Here is a 26,386-nt window from a genome sequence, read left to right as displayed (position 1 = left end):
GTACCAGGGTCAATCAAATTCCGCAAGAGTGCAAACAGGGTGGAAACGCAGAATTTCGGAAATTGTACCCAAACGTTACTTGTTTTGTGGGTCTTCTGTCGATGCTGCTCCTTGGCGTGACAGCGGGGCGCTGCAGACCAGGCAGGTGGAGAGCTGTTCTGCCCGAGCGGGCGATGCCAAGGAAACTTGTTTATTATTTTTCACAGATATTTAACACTGTGCCGGAGACCCCGCCGTCGAACTCACAGCTGCTGCTATCTCGCAAGAAGAGCACGGACTCGAAGCCTCCCTCGTGCAGCGAGCGGCCCCTGACCCTCTTCCACACGGCGCAGCCCAACGAGAAGCGTAAGTGCCGCGCGGCCGCCTCTGCCCTAACGGTCGCTGCCAGCCGGTAATTCCTGCGCCACGAAACGCAGCTGCGTTGGTATCGATGAAAGATGCGTCCTGTAAGAGGATAGTGCCTCAGTTTCCTGCGCTATCGTGCTGATAGGGAGTGCAAAGACTGCCTGGCATCCCAGGCTGAAAGCGGGGCTCGGGGGCTGCGTCGGCGCGGTGTGGCGTTGCTGCCCCGTCCCCCGGGGCCTTCCCCGCCTCACGTCCCCCGTCCCCGCTGTCCCCGGCTGCCGAGGCGCTGCAGTGTGTGGGGCAGAGCCCGTGCCCTCCGCAGACGATCCTCTCTGGACGCCCACGGGCACTTTTCCTTTCCCAGACACAACAAGCTCAGCCAGCAGGCTCTGCATTTTTCTGCGGATTAGGTACCACGGCAGTTTAAAAATGTTGGAGATCGTCTTTCCAGTTCTGTCACTAACTGGCTCCAGACACCTAGGTGAAGGAGTCAGCATGCCCTCCCGTCGCACACGCTGCTGCCTCACGTTGTTCTGTGCCCGGCCGTCCCCATGCTGCAGCAGGGGCAGGAGCCGGGCTGGCAGCGGGCACTGCCCGGGGCTCACCTGGGCGCTGAGTGAGCAGCACGAGGCTGGCGTGAGCCCCTCGCCCCCTCGCTGAAAACTGCAACGCAGCAGAGAGGCTGCTGTTTGCTTTTCTGACTCTCCAAACATTGGGGCTTCCCTGCCTCTGATTGAGTTCCCGTTAAGGTCCACGCGCTCCCATTTTGGAGGATGTCCTAACAACACGCATGGATTTAGGAAGCGGTGGTGGTACCGACGTGTACGCTGGAAATAGTGTGTCCCACAGCTGTCAGTGGAACCCTCAATATCAGCATCTGCTTTTGGAAAATTTCAGCCTAATTAGTTTATTTGCTGATAACTCAGCAGATGTTTGGTAGATGCTGGAGTCACCTGGCTGCCAGGTCCTTCGTGTACTGTCCTCAGCTTGCCTGGAAGAGGAACCGAGTTCGTTTATTTATTTCTGTAGCTGTTTACCCTCATGAGAAGCAATATTTTCTCAGCTTTCCTCCTGACGGTCTGTAGTCTCCTGTGTTTGTGGGCTGAAGCACGAGGGCTGGGGCAGCAGCTGGAGCCAGGGCAGCCGAGGAGAAGCAGCAGACGCTGCCCCTGTCCAGAGCTGGGACACAGAAAGAGCCCTGCTTTTGGGGCTCCCAGACAGCACGGTTCTTCCTGCTCCTGGCCACAGCTGCTCACAGTCTGAAAGGCGGTGAGAGGGCTGTGGGAGTGCGGGTCGCTCGCGCATCACGGGATGAGCGGGGGCAGCTTTCCAGCCATGCAGGCTTGCAGGATTTGTCCTAACCGTCCTTAAATGCAGCAAGGTGCCTGGGGTTATTTGGCAAGCGCTGAGCCTTCCCAGCGCCGGCTGTGTTTGCAGCTGTGTTGCTGGTGCTCAGAGGTTCGCTCGCTGGCCGGGGTTTGTGCCTGAGCCGCCTGCTCTGCCCGCCCCGCGCAGAGCTGCTCCGCGCAGGAGGGGCGCGCAGCTGGGGGCCCGTGCCTGGAAATCTGGGTCAGAAGAGGTGGAGGGGGCTCAGGAGCCCTGAACACAGCAGGGGTACCGGCCGCAGGAGTCTGCTCGGTGAAACAGGGGCACGGTGAGATCCAAGAGCTCGAAGTTGCAGCTAGGCATGTTCAGAACTGAAGCAGAGTGCACATTTTTTAATACCGAGGGCAATTTAGCCGTAAGAAGGAGATAAGTGGGGCAGTGAATTTTCCATTATTTGAAATCTGTTCTTTGAAGTAGAATACCTTTCTAAAACTTTCACTGAGATTCATCATACAAAGCTATGCGTAACGCAGAAATTATCATGTTCAACACACAGGATCACACAAGAGAGTAGATTAGATAATTATAATGATTTTTTTTGCTGTTAAATGCCCACATTTTTGCCCAAAACTGACCTGGGTCAAGTGTGACCCAGGAACCGAGTGGATATTGTGAAACAAGCAGGGTTAACACAGGAATACACCACTTTGTTCCGTATCAGTTTTTCCTTATAAGCGGTGTTTCGGCACTTTGCTCGTGTTTTGTTATGCAGAGTGCTTTTGTCATCCCTTCTGCGGTCCCTGTGAGGGTTATCAAGGTGCCCTAGACCTGGGTTCCCGGCCCCAGGTCGCTGCTCTGGCACCCGGCAAGGTGGGACCTCGGCATGGGTGGTTTGCGGAGCGGCTCCTCTGCCTCGGCTGTGCTGCGGCAGCTCGGCTGTCCTGCTCCCGTAGCAATAAGGACAAATTAAGTACCACAGCGAAGAATCCTTCACTGAAGCTGTTAAAATCATGAAGCAAAACACAATCTCAGCCTTTTAAAAAGGAGGAAATAAAATAAAGGCATGGTTTCCGATCCTGCCGTTCATCTCCCATCCTCTGCAGATGAAACACTTCCAGTTCCTTGGCTGATAGCGACTTTAATTCAATGTTGGCTGGTAGCTGCGTCTGAGATTACACAGGCAATTGACACTGATTTGTTAGGCTTACAGGGCTTATTTTCGGACTTCAGCCTTGGGCAGAAAATGTTTGGAAACAACTGGACGTCGCGGCCGAAGGCGCTGCAGGGCGCAGCTCTGCGCTGCCGGGGCCGCGGCAGGGCCGCTGTCGGGAGTGCTGCCGGCACACCGCCAGGGCCTGCCAGGCACAGACCGGCTTAGAAACCTGCACCGTCGGGTGCAAAGATCAAGGACCGATGTGGATTGGCCTTTTGGGGGTTTTTAGGTCCTTCGGCAGGTGGATTTCTCTCTTATTTCGTCTGCTGGCTGCTCTGCCCCCCAGTCGACGTTTGGAGAGCTCAGCCTCTGCTTTTCTTCACTTTTGCTTCTTCTTACCTTCTGGATAATCTTTTCCGCCCCAAAGGGTTTATACCTCCCTCAGCACAACTGGGGGGCAGAAGCTCCTTGCAAGCACGATGCCTCACCCCCGTTGATGGGAGCGAGCGGTGTTTGTGCTGCACGTGGCGCACGGCTCCTGGCGGTGGTGCTGCCACGCAGAACCAGCTTCTTCGTCCTGGTGCAGCCTCGCCCTGAGCTCCCCAGGGTGCTGGAGTGGAAGCAACAGCTTTTCCTTCAGACACCTGGTTTTGGAGATGCTGGTGTGCGGGGACCTGCTGTCTGGTGTCCAGACACCGTGCTGCCCCGTGTGGCTTGCGCTCAGCCGCTGCGCAAGCTGGTGTTCTCCTTCCACCCGTCCTTGCACCCCCGTCACTGCACCGGCCGAGGCAGGGCAGACGGGGAGCTCCACGAGCTGGGCTCCTCCACCTGCACAGCCCTCCGGCCCCAAGCCCGTTACCTGCTGCTGGAGCTGGCCGGGAACTGTGGGCCAATAAATATCTTTAAATTCAGCACTCCGGGGAAATCTCTCTTGTTTGTGAGCTTTTCTGACGTGGTTTAGGGAAAGCACGGCTCGTTGTTTGATCCGCTGTATGACTCATCGCTGAAGAGGTCGTCTGCATTTTCCTTTCAACACTGCAGACGGTGGCAGGCTGGAAAAAAAATCCACCTTGGTGCATCACAGGACCAGCGGAGGGGACAGAGAAGTGTTTGAGATACCTGCTCCCCTGTCAGCTTGCTGGAGATCAAGATTAATGACATGCGATTTCAGGAACCTGTTAACATCGATCGACAGAAATATCGCATCCTGGGCTTCGTCTAATCTTTGGAAGATCACCTGGGCTGAGTTCGGGCCCCCTTGCTGCCTGCAAGCGCTCTGATTTTGCCCAGGAACCAGGAGAACTTAGTGACCCCGGGGAGCGAACGTGACGAGGAGCGTTAGACTTTGCTCCTCGCCCTGGCACCCGCGAACCTTTTGCTCATGTAATCTTTTTTCCTTGAAACGGTGGCAAAGGGCTTACACAATGCCACGCTCCTCTGTCCCTGAGACAGCGCTGCGTCCAAGCTATTTCACAGAAATGTGAGGGGTTTCTCTCTGCTGGGTGTTCAGTCTTAACCACCCGCATAGCTCAGGGGTTCCTCTCACGCTGTTTATCCTTCTTTAAACGTGCACAGGATGCAGATGAGTGTTGCATGTTGGCCTTCTAATGCAAGCAGACGTATAATTTGAAGGGATTGAGAATGAGGGGTTCTTTTTTACTACGTGCTTTTCAGCAGCAATTTGATCATGTTAGTGTGCACAGGGAAAATAATTTCCGTGAAAGATTAATCATTGAAGTAGCACTCAGCGTGTTTTCCAGCAGGTGCCTGTCTTTCAGGAAAACATCATCACAGAAGGAGCAGTTCTCTGCAATAGAGCTGCTTTCCATGCCTTCAGTGATGATAATTGCTCCTCCCAATTACAACTACAATTGCTGCTTATATGGAAAAGGCACCTTACGAAAATGAATTAATGTGATTTGGGGTAATTCAGCGCAGAGCTGAGGAGGGGACCCATGCTGCCGGAGGCTGGTTTGGGATACGTAACGTTTCCACACCTCGGTGCTGAAGTTACACAGATAAGGGGGGAAGTCTCGTAGCAGAGCGTGATGAAGGGAAAGGAGAAACTCCAAGAAACCTCCAGGCTGGCGGCAGGGAGGTGCCCACATCTCGGCGGGCACGGTGCAGCCGGTGTCCGTGCGGTGCTGTGCCACGGCCGGGGCTGAGCCACGGGGCCGGAGCTGGGAGCGCTCAGAGCAGCTGCACCGAGGCAGAGTGGAGACCCTTTCCCCTTCCTCCTCAGCCCTGTTTGTAACAGTGCTGCCTTGTGATGCTGGGCATGGCCAGAAAAGGCTGATAGTAGTTATTGTCACGTCCTAGGCTGAAGCGTTGCTTTGCTGAGATAAACTTTAACTGGGTGATCTGTCCTTTCCTCCTTCTAAAATGTTATCCTGCTCTGTCACACAAACGTTCAGCCCTGTGGTCGCCGATTTCAGTCACAGAGACATTCCTTCCTGTATGTAGTTTGCATTCTAATTTTTTTCAGGTGATGTAGCACTTCGGAAGTCTTTGGGAATATAAAATATTAATGCCTTAAGAAAAACAAACAAACAAAACCATATTTTCTTTAAAATATTATTCATTTAAAATGTACTTGCATCAATAAAAAAATAACTGGTGTAATAATTGTATATCGATGTACAACGTACAGAAAATTTGACTGTAAACTGCCTGCCGTTGGGGATCTGGTAGGATACTGCCCTATTTACAGTAGGGCAGGGATTATTAATAGGAATGCCATATGCCTTCGCAGCTGTATGTGCTTTTTTAAGCAATAGCAGCTATGTGTGGTGTCTGATGATTCTTCGGTTTTGGTGTTTTTCAGAGGAGAATAGGAACAGTATCATCAACTCCAGCCTGGAATCCGTCGTATCCTCAAATGCAAACAGCTTCCTCAACTCCAACAGCTCTCCCCAGCCCAACCTGAACTCAAGTGATCTTGAACTAGAAGTAATTAAACCCAACAGGCCAAATTCACTGTAAGTACGGTAGTAATTAGTGTTTTATAGGCTCTCTGTCCTTAATCTTTAATCAGGGCTGTTTCTTACTCTGAATCCCAGCAGTATGTGGAAGAATACAATTTAGCATTTTAATTTTTAATGGGCGCCTAGCATGTGTCCTGCATTTTTAACTCTGCCTAAGTGGTGGGATTAGTGGCTGCGGGTTAGATCTGCTGGTGAGCTCAGCCCTGGTTATTTTGAGCACGCGGGATATTTTTCAAGCAGAGCTCCGCGTTGCTGTTTGAACTGCTTGACCCATCTGGAGATAACTCCAGCAAACACAAAGGACTTTTCTTCTGAGTTAAATCCTATGACTGTTGTCAGTACAGTTGATCTCCAGCCAAATCTGTGCCATTGCTTCTGCTATTGCTTCCTTCATCTGGAAAGTTCAAGGGAAAAAATAGCGACCTTAGCAATGACTCCCTGGGGACGGCCGAGTTATTTATGAAGTCCCCTGGACTTGACACAGCCGAGCCCTCGCACCAGTGGCCGCTCTGCTGCGGGGAATTTCCTTCCTGCCGCGGCCCTGCTGGGCCCCGGCGCATTTTCCCACAGAACCTCCCTCCCCTCCCGCACACGTGAAGATCTGCCCAGATCCCCGGCAGCCGTCGCGGGCCCCGGGGATCGGCCGGCGGGATCGGCCCTGCTGCGCCGCCGGCGGCAGTGGTGCGCAGCGACCTTGGCGGTGAGGGGAGGCCTTCCTCCCTCCATGCCCCCCCACGGGCTGCGTGCATGGCCCCCTCCCACCTAGCTGGGCAAGCCCCCAGCCCCTTGAGGGCAGGCGGTGAGCGCTTGGCCTGAGCAGCTTTCTCCTGGCTACCCGTGGAGACGGTGCAGTGCCGGTGCTGGTGCCGGGTGGGCCAGTGACCCTGGCCGTGGTCCCTCTGGTTGATGGGAGGGGACGGGGTTGGGGTCTGGGGTGCAGCTCCCGCGCCCCGCAGGGGGGGCTCAGCCCCACAGTGCTGGGACGGGCAAAGGTAGGTGCACATTGGCAGTGTCTGGGCGGAGAAGGGCTCTGGCTTTCGCCCACCAGCTCCATCTCTTTCCCATCACCACTGCTGCCACTAAAACCCTGCGAGCAAGCCAGCCGACCTCGTGTAAGCCGAACCCAGCTGGCAGGACGCTGGGCGGGAGGAACGGCGCCCGCGGGGCAGGAGCCGCGGTAAGGCCGCGAGTTGTGTGCCGTGAGCTGGGGCGGGATGCGCGGGTCTCGTGCCCGTGCTGCTGGTGGAAGCCCTGGGGGTCGGTCACATGCCGTTGCCCCCAACAGGATGTTTTTAGTTTATTTGTCCTCCGAGGGAAGAAAATTATGTGACTCGTATTGCAGCAACGTTTGTGAGCCCGAGTCTCGTTGCGACTTTAAGGAATTGTTTGCCAGATTTGCAGTTTTTCAAATTCCAAGAGTTGCTCTTCCTAATAACTTATTTTTTAAAGAAAGTCGTAGAGAAGCTCAGCAGAACGAACCAGTTCAGGCTGTGGGGAGCGGAGGCGTCTTGCTGTCACCCAGAGCTACGTGAGCGGACTGGAGCAGAACTATTTGCTTGCTGCCCATAAGGGGCCTTTACACTTGTGCAAAGTGAAGCGGTGCCTAGCAGGGTAGCCCTGGCAGCACTTCTGCCTCTGGCAAAGTTTGTGGCATTTGGTATTTTTCCTTACATCCAGTGATTGCACACACAGGAATGTGCAAGCTTTTAGTCAAGGCCGAGCTAAAGGTTAAAAAGTGAGTCTAAAGTGAATACCTCAAAGCAAATGTTTTCTTCTCTATAACCCCAATGATGTAAATCTAATGTCTTTAATCCAATCCAATCTTTCAATGAGAAATGAAGTGTTTGACTTCGTTTTATTCTCTTTTAATGCTACGTATAGATGTCTCTTCAGCCTCTGTGCCTGCTTACCCATCAGCCCGAGTCTGCTCCGCACGAGCCCATGCTGTTCTCATACTTATCTGTGCTCCTGGGTTTTAATGTTTGCTGAAACGCATTAGTTTGTCTTTAAATATTTGCTTTTAACCTAATTTGTAGTCCCATGAAAATTTGATTGCTATATTTCCTCTGCAGTGCTGTGGTGGTTAAACATACCCAGATCGTTTCCACGTGTTTATTTGTAGCCGGCTCGAGCCTGCTGATGGTGCTCAGCCCCCACGCGGCGTTTGGGGGGGACCGGGGAGAGCAGCGTGTGCAGGGAGGCTGCCGGGCTTGCTTGGCGCTGGGGAAGGAGCACGCGTTTTTAGACAAGTAAGGGCTTGGCGCGAGTGGTTTTGGTTCCACACCAGGGCTGCGGGTCGGGTGATGGTTGGGGTTGCTCTGCTTGGGGCGGTCACCGGAGTCACCCCCAGCCGCGGTCGGAGCGGTGGCAGCGGTGATCCCCGTGCCCGGCCCACGGAGGTGCGGGGCTCCTCTGCTTCACGCCTCTGCCCCGTGCGGGTGCTGACGGGCAGTGGCGAGGAGCAGGAGGAAGAGGAGGAGTGCCGCCGGGGCAGGAGCGCGGCGAGCAGCGCGTTGCCCTGCGGCTGTGCACGGGCTGTGCTCTCGGGGTCGGGGCGCGCTGCCTGAATGGTGCCAGTGTCCTGGCGGCGTTGTCCTTGCTGCCCTGCGGCGCTGCACAAATAATGCCTGTATAAAGCCGTCCCTGTTTCTTTAACCAGCTGGGTAATTTCAGCTTTGCAAAGCCTTGGGCAGCTCTGGGCACTGAAGCCGGTTGCTATTATCTGTTACTGCCGTGCGAGGGTTTCCAGTGCTCCCCTGTAATTACCGGACCCACAATGAGGGTGCCCGGCATCAGGGAGCGTGTCAGGGTGCCTTGCTCTCCGTACTCCTTCAAAAACCCTGCCAAATCCTCTGCCGGTCCCGTGAGACCCATCGTCGAGCCCAGCTTCAGTTTTTTTCCTGCATTCTTCACCATTTTCTGTAAGTTTTTGGCCACGGGCCAGGGCTGTCCCATCTCGGGACCCGCTCAGGAGGAGCTGCCCGGACCACGACTGGAGCAGCTCGCGGTGCTGGCAGAATTCAAGAATTCAAGCCCTGCAGCTGAGGAGCTGTAAAATTCCAGGTGTGAGCAGGCCGGGAAGCCCCGCTTTCCTTCTTTAAAGAAAAAAGGATTTCTTTCTGAACAAGGAACTCATTGAGAGTACTAGTAAAAAAGGAATCCTGGATTTGGTGCTTCCTTCCCTAAAGTGACAACAGCAAAGGTTAGTAAATTAAAAACTAACCCAGACCAGAACTGAATTTCTTCTTCTTTTTTTTTTTTTTTTTTTTGGTGTCTGAAATTACCAGTGAAATAACTGCTTCCGTGCAGGCCATCGTGGACCAGGGCCTTTTGCTCTGTTCTGCTGCTGGGAGGTGGACGGGTTTGGTGCCCTTAGTCACTGACATGTCCCTGCCCCTCGTGTCGTCGTGGTGGGCACCCAGCCCCTCACAGCATCAGGGCACGCTGCTCAGTGTCTGCACAAGCTCTCGGGGTGCTGCCAGGAGAGGAGCCGTGTCGGCTGGAAGTTCGAGCTTCTTATTGTGCAGGCTGATGTTTGCATCAAAATAAGTCTGTGAAGCTCCTGCTGATCTCAGCGCAAGGCTTGCTGGAGCAAAGACATTAAGGCTGCAAGTTTGGGGGACGTCTTGTTTCAGTTTTGCTGCAGTGAGCACTGACACATCCGATATACCCTGTGACCTTACCGCGTGTGATGTTAAAGATTTTGAACGCCGTCTGTGGAAGCGGAGAAGTTTGCCTGAGCTTTGTCTACAAAGCTTCTCGGCTCGCCGGCAGATGCTGGTGCGTAGCTCAGCTCTGCTCCATGCGGGGCCGAGCCCAGCTCCTGCTTCTCACGTCCTCCCAGGGATCCCTCCCGGCTCCTGCTGCTCTCCCGGATCTCTGCATGTGAGCGGGGCCGGGCGGCCGCGTCGGGCGCTGTGAGAGCAGCACGCGTGGGACGCGCTCTGCGTGCCACCGCTGTCCTTCGGCCGGGGGAACTCGCTCGTTTTCACCTTTGCCTTCCTCGGTCCTGGCCCTCCATCACGAGCCAGGAGGGAAATTGTTTTGCTGCAGGGCGAAGGCTCTTCCTTCCCAGGCACCAATCAGGGTTTTACGATGGGAATGCGTTTATTTATTAGGGCTGGTTTTATTTTTATGGAAAAACCGCTCTGGGCGGGAGTTGTACTGGTGAGTCAGCAGGGCTGCTGTCCCCTGCCAGGAGCTGTCGCTGCGGCGGCGGGCACGAGGGACCGGAGCTGGCTGTCTGCTGCCACCAACGCCCCACATGGGGATTTTTAAATATTTCTTTTAAATAGGCACTGATTTTCTTTACCCTCGCCATTGCAGAGAACTTCTTCCTTAGGAAACATGACAAAACAAAAGCCAGAAAAGCCTGTATTTCTAGCGTGGATATATACTTCAGCTGAAACGGGGAAAGTTTTCAAACACTGCGTGATCACAAAGCACGTAAGACTTGAGAATGTTTTTTTTTTTTAAAATCCTTAAAAGCCAGCACCTTGCTTTGGTGGCCTGGTAACGCACACCGGATGGAGTAGCGAGGGTTTCGGTCTGTTCTCTCATCGTAATTTCTTCTTGTGCGTGACGGTTTTGAAGGTGGGGTGAGGCCAGATGACTTTTCGCCCTGTAACTAGATGGGCTGGATTTTTGCGTTGCGACTTCATGAAGTCGTCGGCCTGCTCAGAAGTAGGAGCATGCAAACGATATCCAGGAGGCTTCTGCCTTTTCTCTCAGGAGGGGAGATTTGCATCCGAAGCGTGCAGGATGGTCGGGGCGGGTGGGAGAGCACCCGGAACTCCCAGCTAGGCCGGGTGGTGCTCGCCCTGGCCCCCAGGCATCCCACAGCAGTGCCCCTGCTCTGTCCCCAGCCCTGGGGGGACCATTCTGTGCCGTGCCGTGCCATGCCGTGCCGTGCCGTGCCGTGCCATGCCGTGCCATGCCATGCCGTGCCGTGCCGTGCCGTGCTGTGCCATGCCATGCCGTGCCATGCCGTGCCATGCCGTGCCGTGCCGTGCCGTGCCATGCTGTGCCGTGCTGTGCCATGCCGTGCCTGGTGCTCTCCTTGGAGCACCGCAAGCAGCACGTGGCTCCCCGGCTCTCCGAGTGGTGACAGGGCAATTCAATCTCAGGGCTAATTTTAGAGCGGCTCTGTGAGGCTGTCCTTTCGGAGGGACACCGTAGCTCCAGCCATTTCTGGCGGGCGCTGGAGGGGGGCAGGGAGAGGCTGTCCTCACGCGCCTCGGCCGCTCTGGGCATCCCTCCCACGCCGGCTCCCTGGCTGCTGGCATGGCAGCGCAGGGCGAGCCTGGCTGCAGCAGCCAAACACGAGGCCTCCAAAGCAAGGCCGGGCGCTCAGAAATGCTGCCTGGTGAATCGGGAGAGCCGTGGGGAAGACCCCTTGGCTTAGGACCCCCCCACAGGGAGCGGAGGCTGCGGCTGGGGCTGCCGGCGGCTGAGGGTGGAGGCTGAGCGTGGGACTGGGGGCCCTGGGGGGAGCCTGGGGGAAGCCACGAAGCCTGATGAGCAGGAACTGCGGCGGCGATTAGAGCCGGGGGGGAGTCGCAGGAGGTGTGGCAGGAGGCTTTTTACCTGTGCAGAGCAGGCGCAAAAATACACATTTTTCTGTGGGGTGGGACGGCGCTGCCGGTTGCGTGCGGGGATGTCTCCAAAAATACCAGGCACGGAGCTCGGGGGTGGCGCAGCCAGCAGCCTCCTTGCCTCGGCCTCAGGAGGCTCAGCCCTGCCCGCGGGAGGATCCTCCCGGCTTTGCTTTGCTTTTCTAAAAACCTGAGAAGCCGTCTGCGCCAGCAGGGCATGGGACGGGATCCCCTGGGCTGGGAACTTGGCTGCACGCACAGGGAAACGCCAGGATTAGAGTTGCCTTAAGGCCCTCGTGCCTAGGCAGTGCATCCTTTAATCCTTCGTGCTTTCCCTCGGAGGATGCGGCATCGTGCAGTGCTGGGGCGGCTGCTGGGCTGCCACGGTGGCCGTCCCCCAGGGGTGGCCGTCCCCCAGGGGTGGCCGTCCCCCAGGGGTGGCTGTCCCCCAGGGGTGGCTGTCCCTGCCGTGGCCATGCAGCCAAAGGGGGGCTTTATGAGCACTTTGCAGCAGCTGACTTGTTCCTCAGCTTTGGAGTTCATGACTTGGCACCTTTCACACCCTTTTTAGGGTTCGCGTGCCTGTCCGCGTGCACTCGGGTTTGTGTCAGGGTGATAATTACAGAGAGCTCCCTTCACAATATCAACGCCTTTACCAATTGCTCCTGGAATCGGCTTTTTTTATGTGCGAACCAAGTCAAAAATAATGGATGTTGAAAGAAAAATTACTTGATGAAGGAAGCGTAGTCCGCTGCTCCCTCAAAATGGAATAATTGTGTTTATTTTCTTGCTCGCTTGTTTCTAAAGGACCTAAGGGCAGCGGGTTTTTGAGGTCCGTAAGGGTTATTCAGGGCACTGGGGTTTCTCCTGGAGTGGTTTCGCCAACAAAGCTGATGTCCGTGGGGTTGGGCTGAGCAGGGCGTGCGGATGAGTTCCCGTGTTAGGGCCCAGCAGGAGCGCGCCTTGGGGAGGTGCGGTGGCCGGGTGATCCTGTACCTTCTTTGCCCTGGGGACTCCGGCCTTAGGGAGATGATAGCTTTGGGAAACTTGGGTTTAGTCGTCACGTGTCCGTTTGCATGTTATTTTATTTTCTTATTGACCAAGTATGGCTATTTCTTGCCCTCCGTGGATATGGAAAGAAATGAGGAGCAGATCTAAGGTCCAGTGGTCATGAAAAAAATAGCCCAGTCAGTGTAAGGGGGAGAGGCTACTCCCATGTGCTTCTGATTTACAAGACCAGAATAAATCTTCATTAGGCGTCCCAGTTAAAACTTGAACTACTTTTCTCCTTCCCTTCCCAAAAACGAAAGGCCTGAGAGCCACAAGCACCATGGGCGTATTGAATGGCATAAGGTGGTACTTGCTGGAATAAATAAACTCCTAAAAATGCAAACAGCTTAGCAATACCAGTTGTAACACACGTAAGCAAAAACACCCAAGAAGTAAATAGATCTGTAAATGCTGCTGGGTCCTTGCAGAATTTAAGTCACTTTTTCCACTCTGAAAAATAACTACGTAAACGTGACACAGCCTTATTCAGCAGCTCTGCTGCCTGTACTTGGTCAGAGGGCAGATAGCTGCGGCAAAAATAGGGGCTGGGGGCTGTTTGGATTTGTTTGAACTTTTGTGAGGTCGTCAGTAACAGGAGAGAAGCGAACTCGTTCTGTGCTGTGCTTCATTAGTCAAGCTATTGTCGGAACAAATCCTTCCTGCCCCGGGAGCTGTGCCACCAGTTACCAGCAGTACGACCAGCCAGGTGTGAAGGGCAGCGGAGGCTGGCGCCGGTCAGTGATTGCAGAGGAGGGAAACTCGCTTTCTGGATGCCGTGTGAAGCTGGCAGCGAGAAGAGCCCGCTTTTATTTGTGCAAGGACCCCCCAGAAGGCGCACAGAGGGGAGGTACTTGCAGGCGGTGAATGCCCAGGAACTCTTTACAGCTTTTATTTCATTCGCAGCAGAGGAGCTGCGAGCCAGGGCCGTTTCGTTTTCCGAGCAGCGCCTGACGAGGCCGCGGTGAAGAGGTTGTGCAGGAGCGCTGCGCCCGGCGGAGCCGCCGCGGCCCCGGAGCCCTGCCTCTGAGCCAGCCGAAGGTGTGAGGTGGGAGACACCACGAGAATGGATTTATTTCTTATAGACCACAGAGCTTTGAAACGTTTGTAAGCAGGCACAGGCCTGTCAAAGCAGAGCTTTCTCGTGGCTGCAGCAGTAACCGGTGGTTAGGCGGTGACAGTCCTCACGTCTGTCTGCTGCTGCCACAAAGCGCTGGCATTTCTGCCTTTCCAGCTGAGACTCTTAGAGTGCTCAGCTGCGTTTTAGTTTCATTTGTGTTTTTTTTTTTTACAGATAAGGGGGATATGCCACGCCGGGTGCCTAGCTGGGTGAAAAGAGGCCAGGTGCTTGCCCGAGGCGCGGCAGCCGGCAGCAGCAGCGCTCTTCCCTGCGCCCTGCGTGCTGCGCTGCGACCTGCAGCCCAAACGCAAATCCCACCCTTAGCGCACCGGGTCGGCAGCGGCGCTGGAGTGGCAGCTGCTCAGGGGCGTTCGGTTTCAGGCTAGGAAAATGTCTGAAGTTACCGGAGTCACTAATCCCAGCACGGGTGTCGGATGAGTCGCTGGGGTGCAGCGAAACCGGCCGGTCTTGCTCAGGAGATGCTCATTAGTCACTGCTGCATTTTCACACCTTTGAAAAGTGAATGACGATGGTTAATAACCAACTGGTGTACTCATCAGATAGTATCTGGCTGACTTGGCAAAAAGATCTGACATCCCTGTCAGCTGGGTGCTTCTGCTCGGGGTAATAAGGAGCAAAACGTGTGCTGAGAGGGTCGTGCCCCACAGGTTTGCACGCAGGCCCCCAGGGCTCCGCGCAGGCTGGTACTGCCCTGGTCAGCGCACCCCGGTCCTCGTAGGGCTTTGGGAGCCATCAGTAACATCCGCATCAAAGGCCTCTTCCCCCTTTTCTACCCTCTTGCACTACCTGCTGCAGCATCCTGCTGAGACTGTACAAACAAATCCTGCGTTAGCTGCAAAGCCCCGTTAGCCCTGGGCTCTGAGCTGCAAACCACCGCTCTGGAAACACCAATACAGGATTTTATTTTCCCATTTCAGACTTGCATGTCAAATTTGCACAGGTTAAAGCCCAGCGGTCCTTTCTCAGCAATGCTGTCCTATGCTGGAGGTGGGATGGTGTCAGGCTGTGTGCCCTTCATCTCCGGCACTGCTGGAGGTGGCGTGGCCGCAGCAGAGGCAGCTGAGCGAGCAGGGACCTGTGGGCAGAGCGCGGCGCCGCGGGGACCTCGCAGCACTTGGGTGCTGGAAGCCACGCTCATCCTGGTGCATGCAGGTGGGCAGAAAGGTGCAGGTGCTGCTGAGTGCCTTCAGGGTGTTTGCTCCTCTTGTGCTTTTCAAAGCCCTCCCTGTGCTCGGGTTGGAGGGGAGCTCCCTGTGCCCCCTTGCTGGGGCAGGGCGAGCGCTGCGGTGCGGGGCCGTCGGAGCAGCGACCAGCCGGGAAGTTCTTGAGCTTCGGTTTCCTTCTTCGTTCCTTGGGTCAGGCGTACAGGTCAGAATATTTCTGAAATAACCCCTTTGGTCAAATGATGTAAGTGAAGTGCAGCACCAATGCGCTTCATGATCCCAGGCTGTATTTTCCATATATTAATTACCCCGTGCTGCTTCAGAAGGATGGGCAGAGGTTAGGAGGTGCAAACTGCGCAATGGCTTCAAAATGAAAAAAGAAAACACAGATTAATGTAAAACTGGGCAGAAAGCGGCAGGCAGAGGAACGCCTGCACATCCCCGTGGGCATGGGCTGGCTGCGGGTCACTGCCTGTGCCCGGGGACACGCGGGACGGCGCAGGGAAGCGGCAGCCACCCGGGGACAGGGGCAGGCGGCTGCCGTGCCGTGTCCGCCCGTCCGTCCGTCCGTCCTCCGTCTCGGGGGGGGCTGTGGTGTGTGAGAAATGAGCCCTTAACCTGCGTGACCTCTGCAGTTCCTCTCTCGTGCTCAGTTGCAGTTGTTTTGCAGAGGCTTTTGTGGCTCTGCTTTCTTCTGCTCCCGTTGTTTATATTAGCGAAGAATAATGGCAGCTGGAGGTGCAGAAGGCACCGAGGCGGGTCCCACCCTCATCCTGCCTTCCTGTCAGCCACTTGGGGAATGTCTCTGGAATGGCATCTCTGGGGCTTTTGTTTGAGAAATTTTCTTCTCAGCCAAGCAGAGCTGTCCCTGTGAAACCCGTGTGCTTACCCGCTCTCCCCCGCCCCGGCATTCAGCCCCACTTTGGATCTGGAAGAGGACGGGAGCCGGTGCGTGGTGCCGACCTGCGGCACTGCCCTGGGCGAAGGAAGCGGCTCCCGGCCGAGCGGCTCCGTGCCAGCCCCCGGCAGCCCCACCAGGCGCTAAGCCCTGGGCTTCTGCCTGATCGGGGTTTTAATCACCAGGGCCGGCCGCGAGGGGCGGATCTTCTGATTGTGCGAACCAAAAAATGGCGTTTTAAAGGGATTAGGTAAAATCTCATAATGGTAGCTCATCGTAAGAAGCCATATCTAAATTTAATTTTAAGACATCGGACCTGTCCTGTCTGCAGTCGCAGGCAGGGACTGGGCTTTTACACTTGGCCTGCCTGGTCCCCGTGGGGCTGCGGTGGCACGGAGCTGCTGGCCCAACCGGCAGGGAGGTGGCTGCTCACAGCGAGTCCGTCCAGGCGGTGCCACGGTGCGCAATTACCGCAGCGTTTCTCCCTCAGCACCTCCTGGTGCGGCTTGTGTCTCTTCTGACCGAGTTGCAAGGCACCACCGCGCTGCTCCTGGATGGGGGAAGAGCCCGTGGGAGGCCGCTGACAGCCCTGGAGATGAGCCGCTGGGGGAGGAAGGCTCTCCGAGGTGGGCACCGCCTGGCCCTGCGGGTCCCCGGGCGGGACGGCAGAAACCTGCGTACGGCATCTGGTGTGGATCTGGGGTGAAGTGAGCCCAAACAAGCGTTGGTGCCCTCCTGTTTGGAGTCACGGGAAGTACTACGACACGAGGAGAGCGAGGGTAGGGACACGGCAGCAAAAGCGGGCCGTGGGGCTTTGTGCCGGGAAGCGAGGAGGTCTCCGCGGAGGCTCACCGGGCGGCACCGCAGGGTGGGCCCCGACCCGGCCGGGGCTGGCACGGAGCCCCGGTGAGCAGCGGCACCGTGTGCTCCCTGCTTCATCCTCCGCAGCAGCACCGGGGCCGGTGGCACTGCCCTGTGCCCACCCCATGTCTGTGGGTCGGGTGGGGGATTTGGGCAGGCGGCCCCTGGGGCACGGCGCCGCGTGGCTGGGCCGTGGGGTCGGCCTCGGCCCAGGAGGAGCAGGGGTCATTTACCGTTCCAAAGAGGAACGCGGATCTCCTGGTGTTCTTGCTTGAGAACAGATCCTCAAGTTCCCAGTCTGCTGCTTGGCTTATTCCAGATGACATAATATTCCAAGTATCTCATGACTTATTTATTTTTTTTGGTTCAGACTGTTATAAGGGTGTCTGTGTGTTTGTTTTTTGCAAAGCAGCTTTAACTTGGGAGTCCCAGATTCTGCCTGCAGTTAGAAAGCTCCATAAACTGCAGTGATTCAAGGGTCTGGCAAACATCTTCAAACCCGTTTCATGAAAAATACAAGCAGTATACTCAGTAGACTCCACAGATAAATGTGGTGGAGGCCTAGTTGCTGATGGCAATACGTTTTAGAACTTGCATATGTCTAATACACACACGCATATATATTTATATGTATGTATTTCATAATTCTTTCCTATGTTGTGTTTAAATAATCCTGGATTTATTTCAGAAGCGTTTGTATGCTTCCATGAAGTATTTTAAGATATGTGTAAAAGAAAGATGCCTGTAGGCCACAAGAGCAGTCATCTTGTTTTGGGAGGGCAGAGGGAAATTACAAACTTTCATTTGAGGAGAGATATTTAAGGCTGCTTGGTCGAGAGGAAAAGTCCAGCGCTGAAAGGACGCCAGCTTTCCCAGCGTCTCTGCTCCGTGGGCTTGTTGCTTTGGGCTCGCAGGAGGAAAAGGTCGAAGATGGATGGTTTATCTGTTTTTCTGCTGTGTTGGCTTTTCACTTGCCCAAGACTTTGGCATAACAACTTTTCAAAGCTTTAGCTCTTTCAGTTTTGAGTTGGCTCCTAGACTAGAAACTTTCCACAAATTGAACTTGAAAATTTGGCCAAATATTCTTATAAAGAAAGTCTCCAGTTTTGTGGCTAGCCCCATGTGAACCAGCAGTCATACGTCAAAATAGTTCCTACATGGTCATCCATTACAACAAAGATAATTTGTCAGGTTAAGCCTCCTTTTCGCTAATGCACGCAGAAACCTATCTTCCTTTTCTCAGCAGGAAGAAAGTATGTGGTTGCTTTGAATCCGCATCTTTGGAGTTAACTGGAGCACACTCCTGGGGACGGTATTGCCTGTACGGGGCGTGCGGGCCGTCGCAGATGGACAGACAGACAGCCTCTTCACAGGCTCCTCTCCCCAGGCCTCTCCGCAGCTCTTTCCAACCTCCCTTCTGCTCTCTGCAGCTTTTTGCAGAGCTGCCTCCCAAGAGACTTTTCAGAAGTTTCTGCTTTTGAACCGCACTGCTCTGTTTATGTGATTTGCTCTGGGAACATCTAAGGGTGCTTCTCGCAAACTGAATTAAATTAGCATTGTACAACTCCCTCCAAGAGATCTAAAAAAGTGCCTTTGACTTCAGCATCACATATGCTTAAAAGACAGCTTTCTTGAAAGCCTGGGGAAGAAAATACAGACATTGCACTTTCATTGCTTTCTTAATTCATATAATTAGTGTGGAGATAGCTGCATAGCTGTATTTTCTTCAAAGAAACTGCCTCAGACTAATATTGGCTAATGGAAATTTTACTTTCAAATAAAGCGGTATTTGAAAATACATTAAGGCCATTGTGGGGAAATGGATGCAGGAATCAAAGATGCTACAACAAAGCCTTCCCCGGGGCAGCTAACAGAACAGTGTGTGTGCTGTTAGGAGCTGATGGGTAGATCTCAGACTCATCTTCTTGCTTTCTTTTTCGCCTTTTCCTCTCCTGCCTTCCTCCCCCTCTCCCCTCTGGCGCACGGAGCGGGGGTCCCTGTGCGCGGGTTGCTCTCCTGGCCGTGCAGCGCTCGCCCAGCCCAGCCGGGTGCAGCCCGCCCGGCTCGGCTCTGCCTCTGGTGCCTCTGCTCGTGCTGGGCTGGGGTTTCTTTTGGGCTGAGTCTCTCAAGCGCGATCCTAGCCAACAGTCTTATTGAGCCTGCTGAAAGCAAAATGGCAGTAAATTAGGTCTCTCTGCCACCTATAAACGTCACTAGAGACAAAATATTTAAAAAAAAACAGCGGAATGCATTCTTTGGTTCCTCTTTCTGCCGGCAGATTCAATTCAAAACCAAGGATGCAGCCTAGACTTTCCCTTGTAAAAGGCTTTTGACGAATGTGGGACCGCTTTCTGGAGGCAGCGCTGCTTTCCAGCCGCGCCACACAGGCACAAAAAGGCCCGGCGCTCACCGCGCTCCCCATCGCCAGCAGCCACGGCAGCCGGGCCGCGAAGGGGCCGCGGGACGAGGAGGGTGCGTGAGCGGGGTGCGGATGGGGACCACCCCCGCGGGCGGCCGTGCCCCTCCTGACGGATCCGATTTCTCAGCAAAAAGCTGACAATTTCCCCCCCAGGGGCAGGGGGGGGAACAGGGCTGCTCAGTCACAAAGACATCCTGTCTCCCTCTGAAAGAAGATCCTGGTGCCTAATTAACTTCATAAATTAGCCAGAGCTGTAAGGCCAGCACTTCAACATAAAACGGAGGTAACACGATCTGCGCGGCCCTTTCTGCCGCGGTAAGGGATCCTGCCCACCGATTAATTTGCCCTCGTCCGCTTTCCGTCCAGCTGCATTCTGGCCGTGCACAAGCCGATGTGCAGACACTGTTGACAGGGCTGTGCTAAGCTGGGAAATTATCAGTAGCATAAGAACCGCGGCCAATTACTCTCCGGCCCCCGCGCGCTGGCATCGCTCCCCCTCCTCGCCCGGCTCCGTGCTGCGAGGCCGCCGGCCGTGCTTGGAGCAGCCCGCAGGCTTCCTGCGGCAGAGGTGTCCCGGCTGGGTTCAGCGGGCAGCGGGGAAGGAAATCCCGGAGGAAGGAGCGCTGTTTCATCTTTTGTTGTTGTCTGTACCGGCACTTGGAAAAGCACGAACGCAAGCAGCCCGTCCCCTGCGGAGGAGAGGAAAATCCCCTCTGCCTCCTGCCCGCGCTGGGCGGAGCGGGTGGGAGCGGGGAGAGGAGCGGGAGCCCTTGGGCACCGGGAGCGAGAGCTGAGGGCTTCCAGCAAGCACATGGAGCTCGGTCGCCGAGGCCCGACAGGGAGCTCCCAGGGGCTGGGAGCTTTCTGCCCTCTCGCAGCACGGCTGGGGCATCTGTGCGCTGCTGCTCGGCGTGGTGGTGGTGGTGGTGGTGGTGGATGCCGTGGTGGTGGCCATGGCGGCGGTGGTGGTGGTGGTGGCGGTGGTGGTGGTGGATGCCTTGGTTGTGGTGGTAGATGCCGTGGTAGTGGTGGTGTTGGATGCCATGGAGCTTCGGCAGCCGCATGCCTCCCACGTGCTCTCCAGCGGCACCGGCCTTTCGGGTGGCAGCGGGATGTCTGCTCTGCCTCCCTGATAGCTCTGCTGTAGTCCGCAGTCCCGCAGGGTTGGTGCAGGCACGTTTACCTCAGTTTGGAGGCCAAGGGGTTCCTGTATCACGAACAGGTTTCTGTTTGACAAAGCCAAGGCTGAGCCTGCGCTGTTTGTTGGGGACCACAAGGGATCTGGAGCTCTTGCAGCCCGCGCTGGTTCGCTCTCCAACTGCTGCTTCTCCAGGTAACGACACCAGCCTGTCACCCCTGCCCACTGCATCATCTCTGTCAGTCTATCTGTAGCTTTTCAGTATGGAAGCCCAAGAAGTGGTTTAACATTTTTTGTCTTTCTGTTGCTTTAGTTGTGGTTGATATGATAAAAGTTGCTTTCCAGGTCTCTTGCAAGAGCCATACTCTCCCATGTGCAATGGTGTAATACTAATGTGGGGTCAGCACCTGCGGTCTCCATCCTTGCGGGTGTCCCACGACCTGGCGGGCGACCCGCTGTGGCCTCACAGCCAGCCCTGCCGGAGCAGGAGGCAGGGTGAGACCGCCGGCCCCCGGCGACTCCGCCACAGACACAGCAGTGGGCGCATCCCGCAGGGGAACCCGGGGGAGCACATGAAATGTCACAAGTGGAAGTGCAATAACAGCCAACCAAAAAAAAAGTGAATCGTATGTGTTTGTCTTCACGGTGTTTGATTAATGGGAAGGGAGAAGAAGCTGCACCTTCACCTCGGCTGCCGGCAGAGGCGCTGGGGCTGGCCAGTGGGCTGGGAGGTCGGGGCGCACTGACCTGGGGGCTGTGATCCCACTGGGACTACAATCTCCTTCGTTTTGTGAGAATCCCTTATGGTAGCTGGGGTGGCAGATGGGAGAATTTTCTTTTCTGGGGGACGTAAGATGGCAGCGGATGGAATGCCAGATTAAAATGAGAGCTTCTGGAGGCCTGTCGAGTTCTTGATTGTGAATCCATTTTTTTGGTGACTAATGCATCTAGACTTGCAGAATTACCTCATGAATTAGAAGCAGTGGCGCGGTGGAAAAGATGTGACTGATGCTGGCTCCTGATTTACCAGCACTTCCCTCCTAAACTGCTGTTTGGCTTCCTACTGGCACAGCACAGCTTTTCTATTAATACTTCAGAGCTCAAACACAGTTTGAGCACACTTGGTTCAACATGAAATCTGCTGGCTTGATTGTGAGGTCTGCTGAGAGCCTTCTGAGCAGGGAGGAAGCAGGGAGGGGGTTATTTGTGGAGCAGAAAGTGCAGCCTCTGAGGGAATGCAGGAGCGGGGCAGCTCGGGGCTAGGTCCCACCAAGGCCCTGGAGACGTGTTAGCGTGGACCCGTGCTTTCCCCATGTCCCCTGCCTTCCCCACTCCCAGTGCTGGTGCAGCGTTCCCGTCGGAGCAGTGACGGGTGGGTTGGTAACTTGCCAGTGGCACTGCTGATTTTTTGATGTAAAGTTGGGCGCCCACTAAGGAGCTGTTCCTTACCAATCCAGCACGGTGCTCCCGCCGCCTGGACCCCGCTGCTGCGGACGAAACCTTCCCACGGGCCGCGCCGGCGTCCGCCCACTCCAGCAGGTTCCTTCCCGCGGTGCCTCCCAACGCTGAGTCATGCTGAAAACGCATCCATTGCTGATTCTTTGCTTATTCACTCAACCTTTCTCCAGCATTAGCATCAGTCTCTAAGCTACGTGCCAGAAGGCTGTACCAAACCAGCAATGTCATTGCTTCGCTTTGAAACGCTGAGTGTAAGCTGTATTTGGAAATGGAAACGTCTGTTAAGTGGGACAACAAAGACTCCAGCTCTCCTTCCCAAAGGCAGAACTCTTCCCAACCTCCCTTCTTATTCAAGTGGAAAAGCTTTTAGATGGCGTATGGCATTACTAAAGCAGCCATAGCATTCTCTCTATGGGAAATAAGCCAAGCAGCAAAGTAACAGGACAAACCAATATGCTGGGTGTCTTGAAGATTACAGAGAGAGACATGTCCATATTATTGACAAGAAGATCATGTAAGCCGTGTCATCGAGACAAAGGAAATAATAAAATGAGATGTGGAAAGGTCCATGCTGAAGAAGCTGAACAGTTTTGGATCTATTTGGTCAAGCGATGTTGACCACAATGTATTTTGGCTGCTTATTTCCCTAAGTCTAATTGATGTGCACCTGAGTTCTTTATACAACCAGCTAACTCCTGAGAGAATATTACCAGAGAGAGCTTTGGCATCATTTTTCTTGCATTTAAAGCACCAAAGAGAGGAAGAATCCTACCAATCAGAAGCCTGTGGGCTCATGGTAATGTATAGGATCATGCTTGGTGCCATCACTACCCTGCAGTACAGCCAGAGCCTGGGGAGTTGCTTGCTCAAGCCCATCTGGCTTTGCACTCTGGGCTTTGCTAGGATGTGCAGCACTGCATGAACTTCATGAGCTTCTCTGCCCAAAGCTGCCTCATGTTTCTTTTAGGCAACAGAGCCATGTCCATCAGGGAGCTGCAATCTTGGCCTTGCGTTAGCAAGTTTAAGAGCCCTGGCATTAAATGATGCTGTAGTACTTTTTCTGGTTAGCTTTGAGAAGAGCCTTATGTTCAGCAGCTTTGTTTTATAGGAATAGAAGATCGAGGGGTGGGTGGTTCTTGGTTTAGTTTCATGCAGTCAGGTACGGATAATGTCAGGATGGGAATATTGTGTTTATTCTTGAGGTGATTTCATCAAAGGGCCTTAGCTCATCGGTAGACTATGCCCATTCATAGATGTTAGATGTTCTGTGCCAGAAATAGCCTTGAGTTCCACAAAAATAAACAAGTTGTAAACATTTTTTAAGTGGAACTGGTGTCCTCTCAGCCAAAAGAACAAAGCAGCAAAAGCTGTCTGGAAACCCTGCTGAGAAGAATTCTTCAGCTCCGTAAATGTCTGCAGGACTTGAGAAGTGTAAAGAAAATGCCAGAGACAGTCTGGGCAGGCAGACTGCTGAGAACGGGGGAGAAAAGAGAGGTAATGAGAAGGGAGTAGAAAAGAGGTTCTTTAGATCCAGCAACTGGAGCATAGACCAGTATCTGGAAGCAAGGAGTGCTGCGTTTTTCGCATGCTCAGGCAACAGGCTGAGCTTCAGAATGGGAAGCTAAGATGTGCCATAGCCACAGGAAGCGAGGAGGAGGCTTTCGTTCCACTCATCCCTGCGTGTTTGCGGGTGCAGTGGGATTGCCGGAGGGGCACTGGGGACCTCCTCCGTCCTGCTGCCGCCCCCTGGGCTCCTCACACCGCCGTGCGCCTCGCGGGGCTGCAGAAGGCACCAGAAGGAAAGGCGAAAGCCTCGGCACGTTTTGGGCTACTGACTGACGGAGTTCCCTCTGCTGCTTCTGCTTGGCTAAAGCTGCTTTGAAGACTCTAATTTTAGCCATTTCTTTGTTTCCTGCTTCTGGTATTTTTGGTTCTCAGCTTTTTTTTTTTCTGTTTTGTTTCCCACTATGCACTCAACAGGGAGAGCCCCTCACAAAGTCCTCAAGAATAATAAGAAGGGAAAAAACAGGTCCAGATGACATTTGCTTTCGGCAGACAACAGGCAGCAGCCAACATTTCCAAAAAGTCCATCACCACCTCTGCTATTTCCATGAGAAACAGCAAGGAAATTGGACCCTACACGAAAACTGTTCTCCAAATACAGAGGCCTCATTAGTCTGATCACTCAAATGCGCTTACTTCTCCAACAAAACAGGACTTGGGCCTTGCAATCACGTAACTCAGCAAGGTGATACTTGGGCAGTATCTTTGAAAATAAGTGCTGGTGTTTGACTGGAAGGAGATAAGCCCTTGGCGCTCGTCACAGACACGAGGTCTGTAGGCGCTCGGGAGGGCCAGCTCAGGCGGGATCCTGAGAAGTCCCTTTGTTCTTCTTGAGGCAACGCACTGGAAAGACTTGCAGAGGAGGATGACGAGGTGAGCAGAGGTGGCTCAGTCATCATAGGACCATCTCTTCTGTGAGTAACGTGATTGAAACAGGATCATCTTCATACTTAAAGACCTGCATGATGTCATTATTTAATGTATCTCTCAGCTGTTTTGGTGGGCATGGAGAGTGTTTTCTTTGCCACCCAGAACCCAAAACTACCAAAATCCTGCTGCAAATTATTGGTAGCTTCTTAGATAAAGGCTGGCTTGAGAGCCAGGTTCTTGCTGCAACACTTCTTACTGCAACACTGCAGAAGTAATTCTCTTCTCTGAGAATCATTTGATTGCACTATGCACCGTAATCGTAGTAGACTGAGCAGTTGGTGAGGCTGTGATAGAGCTGACTTTTACAAGTAGCAAGAGCTGCATTCTTTTAAAATGATTTCATCTCAAAACACGTGTTGGGAATTTCTGGTCCCGGTGTGCCGTGCAGTTGGATGGGTGCTCTTCCAGACGTGCAGCGAGGAGGAGCAGGGGCTGGTGGTGGAGGCTGACCGGCAAGGCAGTACACGGCCCCGCTGCACCCAGCGAGATGTCCTCGTGCACCCGGAACCCTCTGCCCATAGAGCAGGGCCACCTGCTGGTGTCGGTAGCCAACAGGGGCACAAGCCTGGCCATGTATCGGTCACCATGTCACCACCCCGCTCCAGGGCACCTCCTGACCACAGGCAAAGCGTCTCTTTGGAAAAGGCTACGCTGTGCGTTTGCTTGTTCTGTCTTGCCCTGCCTGGGGCTTTTGTGGTCCCTTGGGGATGTCTGCCTGCCGGGTTTGTCGCCGGCAAGAAGAGGAGCTGGCGTCTGGAGGCGTCCAAGGTGTCTTAGGACTCATCCTGCTCTGAAGATGGAACTTCGCTGAAGCAGGGGCTGGGGGCCAAGAGGTCCGTGTCCCAGTGTAATGCTCCTTGAGATGGGTAAGCCCATGTATGGAGCAGGTCACGAGCACCTCTGAAGAGCTCTTTGGGATCACCAGGATGGAGGAGGCTGCGTGAATGGTGAGTAGCCGTGGTGCAATGAAGGGCACAGCTGGCAGACCCTCTGCTTCCAGGTGCTAAACCCACACATCCTCGTTCCGTTTGCACTGCAGACATGCACCGTCTCGGAGGCTTGCACAGTAGCTTGGCTGCGTAGAGCCAGCAGCCATTGTGTACAGGTATTACAACCAACAGACTTTGGCTTCCAAAATACCAGCTCCTCGTGCAATATGAACAGTGAAGGAGAAGTTCTAGTTCCTGATGCCCAGAGGAGCGCACCCTCCATGTCTTCAAATGGATCTAACATGCTCTCTCCATTAGAGGGCAGAAGCATGCTTATGCACAGATAAAATAAAACAAAATTACGTGCCCTGTGTGCTACATAACTTCTTGTGTTAAGGACAGGTAGGACATCATCACAGATCGCCAGACAACTACGCCTGCTGGAAAGAAAACCAGGAAGAACTGGTGCTTCAAGGGTTAATTTCTGCGATTTGGGATAACTCGGTGGTCTTTGTAGCACCTCCTTCTGTTAAAAGTTGGAAATAGGCTTCCTATATGGTAAACACAAATGTCTAGCAGATTTGTTAAAGATTAACTAATGCAGGTAATTACCTATTTTTCAAAAGACTGACAATTTTGATAGAAAAATACAAAAAGATTGCTTTTGACTACCGATAATTATGAGGAGGACGTTGATTAGATCTGAGGAGCGGGGTGAACACTAAATATGAGGTGAATTATTTGAGGATTCCTGTTAGTATTCTGCCTATTGTATTACAAGCCTCGGTGAAAGTTGTGATGCGCTGCTGTATTTCTATACACATGTAATCCTCTGAAGTAATAAAGGAATTGCCTGTAATTACACGGGGAACTTATTGCTTTCTGTTCGATTCGGTGACACAGCTTCTGCAAGCAGTAGAGAAGCCAAGAGTTTGCCCTTAACCAGATACGGACTGCAGGGGAGTTCAGGCCAAAAATGTAACCTTCTTTAGTGTCCTCTTGGTGCCAGTTGTGGTGGGGATATTTATGACATGGCCACTTTCTCCCTAGGAATTGGGCCAAAGCGACAGAGTTGTCCCTTCAGGTCCGAGTAGGCCCGGAGAGCCCGCCAGGCGCTGGAGCAGTGACCTTCTGCTGTTGGGATCTAAAAGTTACTGAACGATTATGGGCTAACCCGTCACCCGTTTTACGGAGACTTCATCTTTTTGTTAAAGGTTTGGAGGCGCCTGGGAGCAAGGACCCCCCCGGGTGGCCTCAGCACGGCTCGGCCCTCCCCGGGATGGGAACGGGGACAGGGACGGCCTGGCCTGGGGGCTGCAGGGCCGCACCCTGTCCCTGCCTCACCACAGACCTGCGTGAGCAGGGGCGCCACCCCTCTCTGGGCAAGAAGGCATAAATCGTGATTGCTTTTACAAAACTTCTTGTTTTTACAGGGGC

At 54.2% G+C, this 26,386-nt stretch overlaps 1 protein-coding gene across 8 annotated transcripts in view; it reads left to right on the top strand.

Moving 5' to 3' along the window:
• Positions 1–26,386, top strand: part of ARHGAP26 (Rho GTPase activating protein 26) — a 132,135-nt gene that overhangs the window by 96,537 nt on the left and 9,212 nt on the right. For 2 of the 8 annotated variants that reach the window (XM_080555341.1, XM_080555339.1), the window contains exons 19-20: positions 207–345; positions 5,649–5,802. In XM_080555341.1, the coding sequence (XP_080411467.1) occupies positions 207–345; positions 5,649–5,802 (293 nt within the window). The other 6 variants (XR_013939343.1, XM_080555342.1, XM_080555340.1 and 3 more) reach the window with 6 other exon arrangements.

Source organism: Anser brachyrhynchus, assembly GCF_964034855.1.
Source record: "Anser brachyrhynchus genome assembly, chromosome: 14".
In the NCBI taxonomy this organism is placed as follows: Eukaryota; Metazoa; Chordata; class Aves; order Anseriformes; family Anatidae; genus Anser; species Anser brachyrhynchus.
This window is presented reverse-complemented; position numbering and strand designations above follow the sequence as displayed.